At 41.4% G+C, this 10670-nt stretch overlaps 1 protein-coding gene across 1 annotated transcript in view; it reads right to left on the reverse strand.

Annotated features, from left to right (window-relative positions):
• The window catches only part of LOC106821406 (DNA repair endonuclease XPF-like), an 18208-nt gene extending 8884 nt beyond the window's left edge, over positions 1-9324 (reverse strand). Inside the window, exons 1-9 of the mRNA XM_014826189.1 lie at positions 9185-9324; positions 3990-4089; positions 3649-3731; positions 3219-3341; positions 2963-3020; positions 2558-2716; positions 2308-2421; positions 1619-1821; positions 870-1045 (exon numbers count right to left, since the gene is read on the reverse strand). Of these exons, the coding sequence (XP_014681675.1) occupies positions 870-1045; positions 1619-1821; positions 2308-2421; positions 2558-2716; positions 2963-3020; positions 3219-3341; positions 3649-3731; positions 3990-4089; positions 9185-9270 (1102 nt within the window). The 5' untranslated portion in view covers positions 9271-9324. The remainder of the gene's footprint in view (positions 1-869; positions 1046-1618; positions 1822-2307; positions 2422-2557; positions 2717-2962; positions 3021-3218; positions 3342-3648; positions 3732-3989; positions 4090-9184) is intronic.
• Between the last annotated feature and the right edge of the window lie 1346 nt (positions 9325-10670).

The following is a 10670-nucleotide window of genomic DNA, read 5'->3' on the forward strand; positions in this document are numbered from 1 at the left end:
CCCTAATCCTAACACTATCCCAACACTAGTGCTGCCACGTTGCGGTCACCTCCCTCCACGCCCGGGGGATAGCATTACCCGTAAAATGTGATGGCGGCCATGTTGAATTCAATATGGCCGCTGTAATTATAATTGAACTTGTGTGTCTTGTTTTAATATAAGAGCTTATTAACCTGCGCCAGTCTGCAAATTTTCACGTCTCTATATCTTCCGTGAACGAAAAAATTGCTAAGTTTGTAATTTTTATGGTGGCCATTTTGAATCCAAGATGGTGGCCAAAAACGCTCTTGGATCACATGCATCACGTTGTTGTATGAAATAGTAACCCAAATTACGTCTGTCAGTAAATTTTCAAGTCTGTACGAAGATTATTAACCGAGATATAGCTATTTTTTAAGAAATGACGGCGGCCATTTTGAATTCAAGATGGTGGCCGAAAACGCTTTTGGATCACATGCATCACGTTGTTGTATGAAACAGTAACCCAAATTACGTCTGTCAGTCAATTTTCAAGTCTGTACGAAGATTATTAACCGAGATATAGCTATTTCACGTTGTTGTATGAAATAGTAACCCAAATTACGTCTGTCAGTCAATTTTCAAGTCTGTACGAAGATTATTAACCGAGATATAGCTATTTTTTAAGAAATGACGGCAAATTTTTGAATTCAAGATGGCGGCCGAAGTTGTAGGTGGATCGCGTGTGTCCTGCTTTTAAATGAAAGAGCATACAAAAGTATGCAAGTGTACCAATTTTCACACTTTTTTCACAATTTGAACGATTTAGATGATATTCTGACCTAACCGACTGTACTATAAGATAATCTTTGGTGATTTTAAATTTAAAATTTTTTAATATAATACTTTACCAGCATCATGCTCGCCTGCTTTTGCCTCCTCAGTGGCTGTTGCCCTTGTTGTTTTCTTCTTTTTTGCGTTCGGTGCAACACTGCGGTAAAGTCTCCGACGGGAATGCACAAACAAACTTTCTGCAGAGTCAAGGAACAACCACCCGGCGTTCTGTCCAAATGCACGCTCGTTGTTCCTGGAGAATTGCAAGACTAGATGTTACGTACCACACAGCACACACACAACTTATTCCACCTGTAACGCTGTATGATCTGTGACAAACACTTCTACCTGCTAGGATAGAATGATAACTAACTAGCATTTCTATCAATATGTCATTAGCTTAGTATTACACGAGTCTATCCATACTCTTGTATAATATGTTGTCCCAATTTGGCGTTTACAGACATTATAAACGTATACACATAGCTGCATACAATACAAACAAATAGAGCAATTAAATGGGAAGGTGGAATCAAATTCAATATCATGAACTACCGGAAGGACTGTCAGAGCAATAAATTAAATCCACAATGTAATGTTACAAAACCTACTATACAGGATTGGCAGTGTTGTGTCACTGTGTAGCCGGGGGTGTTGGCGAGCCCTACCATAATACATTGGCAGAGTGTATTTGTGTATAGTCTTGCTTAACCTACGCTAGTGCATTGATTATGTTGTGTCAGTGTGTGGCCCTGCTAAAAACCACCTTCTAGCATTTACAGTGTTGTGTCAGTACCGTATACTTATTACACTTGCTCTATCGTACCTCAGTGCATTGACAGTGTTGTAGAATGTGACACAGTCATATGTCGTCAGGCTGCACAGAATTTTACGTAAGTGCTTGATGTCAGCTACCAGGTTCTTGGTTTTCTCTCCCAGCTGGTGCCAGACAGGTTCCAGCTGCCACTTGATGACACTATCAAACGAACGGCCGATGGCATTCTCCACGGTCACCTCATCAACATCCAGCTACAATTGACAGTTAATCACTACTTCAGTACTGCAGCATTGCAAACATTGAGGTGATCTCAGAACTATCCAAAAGTTACGAGAAAACTAGGTACAACGATACTATACTAGCAAGAACTTTGCTAGAATTTAGTCTTGTGTACGTCCATGTTGGGAGTTTTCTGAGATTGGTTTAAGACAAGAAGTTAAGCCAAAGAAGAATCTTAGAACTAATCGTTGTTCTGATAACCTCATCTTATGTTCTGCACACTTGTCACGAAATATCTACTGCACATTTTTAGCGTGTTTGCTTTTTTGCTAATGACTTTTGACAGCAACAGAAATCTGCGCGGGGAACATTCGTCATGACATATTGGTTTGAAAGATAAAATCTGCCAGGCTTCTTAAATCTTTCAGTCAGATAGCATGAAGGTTTCCCCGGGCCATCCAGAGGGTGTTCCGGTGACGAGTATACACAGACACTGATGGCAGCCCAGGGGATCTCACCTGGGTGTTAGCAGTGCGAAGTTCCCTGATGCACGCGGCAATGATGTCCAGAAGCGCCATCTGCACTGCCTTCATCTCTGTTGTCATGGAAACGTGAAGCTCGACGACATCCGGCTAATTAAAATAAGAATTTCAAAAAAACGTCCTCATTCTTTTTTTCTCGCAATGCTCGCGTCCCCGTCACGTCGCCAGCTGCGTGGGTAAACGTGCAAGCAACGGCGCCAAACGCGTCGCCCCTCGAGGTACCCACCTTGCGATTCTCCTTCTCTAGGAAGTCTAACACATCAGCTTGGAATCTCGGCCACAGATAAAGATTTCTGACGAACAGGGTCTTGAGAACGCGTTCTGCCTGAGCAAAGCCATGTGTGAAGGACTCAGACGCATCCGTGAATGCCTTGATGAATCCGGTCTGTCGGAAATTTCATGTGAAAGTTAGTGATGAATGACACACGAGTGTGAACCTGGCTCTGCATTAACAATGTACTGTTCACAACATGAAAGCACTAGTCTACAAAGACACCCTCTGAGAAAATGCTTAACAGTTCATGCAATGCTACTGCTGTTGTATTACTCAATGGACGAATAAGTAAGAAGCCACATAATCACAGCAGCCGATTTGAAATGCGTGTGCAAAATTCAAAATATATAGCCATACTTTATTCTTTTCTCTGTAGAGCCGGAGGATAAACGCTTCTTGACACGATTCCACAACTCTGGAATGGACAACATATCCTTACTGTAGGTAACGACAGTCAATCCATTTATAAACCACATGCATGAGGGCAGGAATACAACACTGATAACACTCACCACGTATATACCTAATAAGCGAGGTAAAGCTAAATCTTATCACACACGTTGTCCTCGTTTACTATAAACTTGATATTTATTCATATAATGAGATGTCTTACTTGTGTGCACGATAGACCAATATTCCTGTAACAAGGTCAATAGGTATCTTCTCTGTCAGCATGTCAACAACGAGTATGCGAGAAGTAATGAAGAAAGTACCCCCTTCCGTGTACATCTTCCTTCTGCAATGGCAAAAAAGTATAGCAATTATTGCCTTACTGATGTCATCATAACTGACTGACAGGCAGAATTGTTATCAAAGCATTATCAATACATGGGATATCTCTACCTAACTTTCTGACTTAGTAACTTTCCATTAGATACATAACTGTGTGTGTGTAGAACTCACCGAGTTCAATACAGATCATTTAGGAACAAACAAATCACATTGCAAGGAGAGTACGTTATGCTAACATTTTCAAGTTTACAGCTACGGGCAAATGGTTACATGCAAGCCACACATTTTAGTAGTAGCATTGACATTCTCACCTTTCCTCAATGCTGATACCACTCGTCACACTTCTGGGTAAGGGGGTTATGTCTGCCAATTCCAACTTGCCTTGAAAATACTCCTGTTAGAAACACTAATGTATTAAAATTTCATGAATCCATTGTCATAAAACTTACAAGTGCCCGTTATCATGACATGTTGCCACAGAAACCCATAGTTTTAGAACTATACGTGGCATGCTTCTGCTTTACATTAAATTAGTTTACATTACATTAAAATAACACTTTTGATGCAGAGCATGGAGGCCACATGCTTATGCTTGAAAGGTGGTGAACAGTTATTACACATACCAAAAACACACGGATTTAATTTATAATACCTCATCTTGACTTGTGGTATTTAGTACGAGTACAAGCATTCCTGGATCAGTGCAATACAACTGAAGGAAACTAGTGAAGATTCTGTCAATGCCGAGGCCCCTATGAAAATGATTTTATATGTGTTAGTTAATTGTTATTTGCACACAATACTGAGCTAATCAGTAGTAATTAATAATAATAAATTTAATAGCACTCTATCTAACTCTACCCATGTAGCGATTCTTTTAGCTATATGGCTATAGATCGTTCTATATATGAACCCAGCAGCATTTTGCAGTATGGTGGGGTATACTACACAGGTACAGCTATCCCTTTAAATCAGACATGGCCTCGTATGCGTTTTTGGTTTATTTGTGTTCGAAAAAAGGTCCAATCTGGACAAATTACGTTAAGTTGAATTGGATCTGAGAGTGGCTGGCAAAAGACAAAACCTTCATGTGACCGGCTAGCATATTTTTGATTGTATTACATGCTATGCTGCAAAGATTCATTACAATTCTCCAGCACTGTGAGTCGTATAGCCCTGCAGCAGAATCAAACACCTATACGGGTAGAGCTAGTAACTCGCTAGCGAATGTTGCACAGCCTATAAGCACTGCATGAGGGCTATACCCTAAGGCACTGGCAGCAATAATTCAATTCTAGGCACAGGGTCAGTGCGTACAGGTAAACTCGAAGTCTTCAAAGACAAAATAAAAACGTTTAATCTAGATGTTTTACAAGTTACATGACATGATGTACGATTACTGTATACACTACACAAAATAGTACACAGACTACTATACCTAACCAGGGTTCTCTACAGAATTTAAATGATCATTTCTCAAATAAACAAAAAAAATAAATTTAGACAAATCTAGACTCACTTGTCAGCGTAAATATTACTTATTTACTCAGCATAAAAATTATTACGAGTTCCTGTTATTATAGGCTATAAAACAGCAGATGAACAGCAAACGTGCGCCCGCCATCTTCAGAATCACGATAATGGAATGTTCAAACGGTCCCTCGTAACAAACGCACCTAGTTACGTCACGCAAATATTTATGGACCGCATACATGGAACCTATCTCAATATGTATACAAAGATAATTTTAACCTATAGTGACAGGGTCTCGGTCTCGCAAGAGCAAAAATCACGTGCTAGGTTTGTTGACGTATGTAAACAACCTACTTTGAAATGCAGGCCGGTGCGCATTATTAGTTAAAAAATGTTGTGCGATTGTTCTATGACACGTTAGCTTTACTAGTATATATACATTTGGTGTTATGCAAGGACCGAGTACCGGCAGTAAGTATCAGAACGGTTGAGAAAATATGAAAACGGTTGATAAAAACATGAGAAATCCTAGCTTTAAATGCACATCGGGGTTAACATATGCCTTCAAAGCTCGAGCTCATTATCTGCGACATTCAATAAATCCTGACATCAGCCATGCCTTAATTGCTTATTCGACATGCACTACAGGGACTCCTCCATCTGTGATCCGAGTGATCTGCCCATAGACCTTATTGCTAATCAGTAAATATCACCAGATGGCGCACCACTGCAAAGCATGATGGGATGGAAAAGGGGGCATCGATCGGCGCCCATAGGTAATATACGCACGGCTATGGGTGATAGGAAAGGGTACTAACCATCATATCTCGCGAACGAGTTGAGTTACATTTCTAGAAATCTAGAGGAAAATAGACACATGTCTTAGCTATAATCTCTGTGAATTTTCAGTTTGTTGAAGCACGATTAGTCTAATTAATTACCAAATATATGCGAGCAGTATCGTGCATAGGCGCCTATTGCGTGTAGCCGGCTAAACGCACGACTATGGGCGATAGGAAAGGGTACTAACTATCATATCTCGCGAATGAGTCGAGTTACATTTCTAGAAATTTAGATGAATATAAACACATGGCTTAGCTATAATCTCTGTGAATTTTCAGTTTGTTGAAGCACGATTAGTCTAATTAATTACCAAATATATGCGAACGATATCGCGCATAGGCGCCTATTGCTAAACGCACGGCTATGGGCGATAGGAAAGGGTACTAACTATCATATCTCACAAACGAGTTGAGTTACATCTCTAGAAATCTAGATGAATATAAACACATGGCTTAGCTATAATCTCTGTGAATTTTCAGTTTGTTGAAGCACGATTAGTCAAATTAATTACCAAATATATGCGAACGGTATCGCGCATAGGCACCTATGCATAATTGCGTGCAGCCGGCTATGTATACGCACGGCTATGGGCGATAAGAAAGGGTACTAACTATCATATCTAGCGAACGAGTTGAGTTAGGATATGATACAAGGATACGATATGATAGGAGGACACAGAGAACGTTCCGTCACCAAGTGGTGAAACATACCCAGCTATGTTAGACCTTGTGATAAGCGTCCATGGAGTCGAGTTGTTACTTCAACGTCTAAATCCGTCGAAGGCCAGTGGCCCAGACAACATTGCTGATAGGCTACTCAACGAAGCAGCCCATGAGATTGCCCCAATACTCACTGCAATATTCCAACAATCCTATGAGCGTGGTGAACTACCAGCAGATTGGAAGGAAGCCAGGGTTACCCCAGTATTCAAGAAAGGTGACCGGAATGTCAGTGAGAATTACCGACCAGTGTCATTAACGTAAGCCGCCATATCATGGACCACCTTGATCGCTATACGATCCTCTCAGCCTACCAGCATGGCGTCCGTAAGCTTCACTCATGCGCTTCTCAGCTTCTGATGACCACCCACGACTTCTTGAGTTCCTTTGATCGTAAGGTTCAGGTAGATGTTGCAGTATTAGACTTTAGTAAAGCTTTTGACACCGTACCCCACCTGCGACTCATGAAGAAATTACATCAGTACGGCATCAGGGACATAAGCTTAACATGGATCAAGGAGTTTCTCAGCGACCGGACCCAACAAGTCGTCATTGATGGAGTGTCATCGGATAAGATGAAGGTGGAGTCTGGTGTACTTCAAGGCACTGTCTTGGGCCCTCTACTCTTCTTACTCCACATTAATGAAATTCCTGATGCCGTAGTATCTCAAGTGAGGCTATTCGCCGACGACTGCCTGATCTATACCGAGAGATTCGATCGATCGCTGACCAGATAGAGCTCCAGCGAGACCTGGAATGCCTTCACGACTGGGCATCAACTTGGGGCATGCGATTCACACAAAGAAGTGTAACATACTCCGGATCCATCGATGAGCTGGTACTCCATTTTCCTTCTTCTACGAGTTGGATAAGCATATCTTAGAGGAAGTGACCACCACTAAGTACCTCGGCCTGAACTTCTCCTTCAACCTAAAATTGGACGACCACATCAGTGCGATTTGCGCAAAGGCCAACAGCACGCTCGGTTTTCTACGCCGCAACTTGAAATTTGCTCCAAAAACACTCAAAGAGGTTGCATATAAGTCATTAGTTCGCTCAAAATTGGAATTCGCATCTATTGTTTGGGATCCATTCCTGGTCAAAAACATTGATAAGTTGGAAAAAGTTCAGAGAAGGACAGCCAGGTTCGTATGTAGAGACTACCGGCGTGACAGTAGCGTTACTGAAATGCTATGAACTCTGAATTGGCCTTCTCTAGCCCAGCGGCAGAGCGATCAGCGCATAGCATTCATGAAGAAGATAATGTCTTCTTCAGTGGCGGTACCAGCAGATCAGTATACCAAACCTGGACCCCAGCGAACACGCAGTAAGAACAGTCAGAAACTTCAGACAGTGGGAGTCAACACCAAAGAGTTTTGCCATTCCTTCTTTCCAAGAACTATTCAACAGTGGAACCAGCGTACTGAGGCCGAGATAGACCTTATCTGTTCCACTCCCGCTGATGACAACATCTAAGCACACACCTCCCTGCGTTATTATCGAAATCCAGATCCAGTTACATTTCTAGAAATCTAGATAAATATAAACACACGTGTATATCTTTAAGCTATAATCTCTGTGAATTTTCAGTTTGTTGAAGCACGATTAGTCTAATTAATTACCAAATATATGCGAACGGTATCGCGCATGCATACTGACGCCTATTGCGTGCAGCCGGCTGCTAACCGCTCGTGACGGCGGCGGCGCTAGTAATGCCCCTTTTCCTATCCCATGATGCATTGCTGTTCCGATTGGTGATACCGATGAGGCTTATAATCGACACGAATTCTGAAAACCCTATCGTACTATTGAGAACCCTGCCAAACACACCACACTCTACTACTGTCAGTCTACACTGACTCCACTACTCAATACAATAGTCAATAGTCACAATACAGTACGTTATAATCTGACCTAGACGACCTCATTAAGTCATGTGATAATGTACAGCCGCAACTGCGGGAATCGTGTACCGGGGAGAAATACACATTTTTCCGGAAATGGCCGAACGGTAGTAGGGGCGCAACTTCGGGATCGCTTGGGTCCATAATACACATGTGTACACATGTATACGCATTGTGAGTGACCCTAACCCTGGCCTAAACAGAAAAATAACAAATAACAAATAAAAATAAACTAAACAGTTGGGATTCGAACCAACGTCAACGACCTTTCAGACGTGATGTCCGTGCTCTATGAGTTCGGCTATTCAGGATTATTGAAAATAGTACATGACATATGATAAATAAGCAAATATGTAAAATGTGTATTTCTCCCTGGTGCAAAAATCCAACTGCGGAGACAGTCTACGACGTATGTCACAGGCTGCATAGTAAGACATGCGTCTAGACAGAGGAATTGCTCCGACCTGTGATTGGAGGATAAAAATAGAATTCGTGGCCCCACGTTTCGTTTCACCGACCATAGCCGCGCTTGCATATTTGCTAAATAATTAGACTAATTGCGCTTCAATAAACTCAAAATTCACAGAGATTAAGGCTAAGACATGTGTCTATATTACTATAATACTAGAATCTAGTCGCTAGAATTTATAGAAATGTAACTCAAATCGTTCGCTCCATATGATTATGATAGTTAGTACACGTTCCTATCGGTCATAACATAAAAAGCCATAATAATTATTAATAGCGTATGCGGCGGGAGTGGGAGGGGTCTATTTTTATCCTCCAATCACAGGTCGGAGCAATTCCTCTGTTTAGACGCACACTGCACAGTATAGTACTAGTAGGGGCCTAGGGCCCAAGTCACGACTACAACAACAGAGTGCTATGACTAGTGTGTCAGTACTGACCTAGCCATCACAACAAGGCCATTTTCTTCCAATAATTGAGAAAAAATATGTCGCTCATACTCCAGTAAAGCTAACTCTTTCGTCATTCTGACATAAATGACAACATTCAACTTTCACGCGGAACGAAAAGCTTACACTAGTACCCGTCCCTTCTCACAAGCTCGATATAGGAGCTACTCAGCTATATCGAGCTTGTAAAAAGGGACGGGTACAAGTCTACGCGTTACACCGGATGCACATACGGAAACAGAACCTATCGATCTCTATCGTTGGTGTGCGCATGCGCGAAAGTAATCGGGATGGCGGAGTCCGAGTGATAAGAAAATTTCTGCATTATACTTGTACGCCTATTCCGTAACAATATATATAGCGTTGACGTACATCACTGCCACAGCACATGCTACAAGCTCATTGTGTCAGAGTCTTATGTAATGTGTAAATAGAGGTATTTGACAAATCTAAACTACATATCTAGGCATATATTTTTATTAAGCATTATTCAATCAGTGAATGATGAGTGATTCAATGTGATTGATTGTTGTTGTTTAGACTTTATTTTAGAAATGTTAGCCTAACTAAGATTAAGTACTACTACTAAGAGCACCCCCACTCCTTACTTTACTTATTAAACTTGTCGATTCTTATTGTATTGAACATTATTATTTATTGGCTAACGACCTAACGAGTAACGTGACGTTCCCACCCCCCAGATTTAACAATTAACCCAGTTATACTGCTCCTACTGTACTGGTTCAAGGATAGAGAACATGGGTCCCAATAAAACCAATGTCATTTACATCAATATAAATATAATATTATATCGTATTATATTAGCTATATTAGCTATATTATATTAGCTAGTAGTACTACTACTAGTACTAGTAGTAGTATAGCGCGCGTGCAGTTGCCGCAGGGCTATATAGGATCTTCTATTACGGATGCTCGGGACCAACTTAGTAACGGTTACTTGCGGCTATAAAACGTCTGTGATAGACAATTAATGCCTCTTATGCGAGGTGAATATGTCTTAAGTTATATCCGCAACTAAAATTTAACCTCTAATTATCGTTGAAATGGTCTGCTTGCGGTATTTCTTGTGAACGAACATTAGATTTGCGAACTTCAAACGGCCATTTTTGGCGGCACTGCAGCAGCGCCAGTCAGCGGGTTGGTCCCTAGCATTTGTAATAGAATGTCCTATAGCCCTGTGGCAACTGTACGCGGGCTATAGTACTAGAGCTAACTAGCACTGTGCCACTGTCTCTTGCACTGCAAAGTGCAATGCCTATAGCCTATATTCAATGCGATTGATGGTTGTTGTTTAGGTCTAAGTCTAACTTAGATTAAGTACTACTTGAAGTAGTAAGAGCACCCTCGCTCCTTATACCCCAGTCACACCAGGGCCCCGATCTCACTACGCTCGTACTACGCTCTAAGAGCGTGGTGGAAACGTGTAGAACGCAGTGTGGACGTATATAGACGTACT

The sequence above is a fragment of the Priapulus caudatus genome, unplaced genomic scaffold (assembly GCF_000485595.1).
Source record: "Priapulus caudatus unplaced genomic scaffold, Priapulus_caudatus-5.0.1 Scaffold4, whole genome shotgun sequence".
NCBI classification, from domain to species: Eukaryota; Metazoa; Priapulida; class Priapulimorpha; order Priapulimorphida; family Priapulidae; genus Priapulus; species Priapulus caudatus.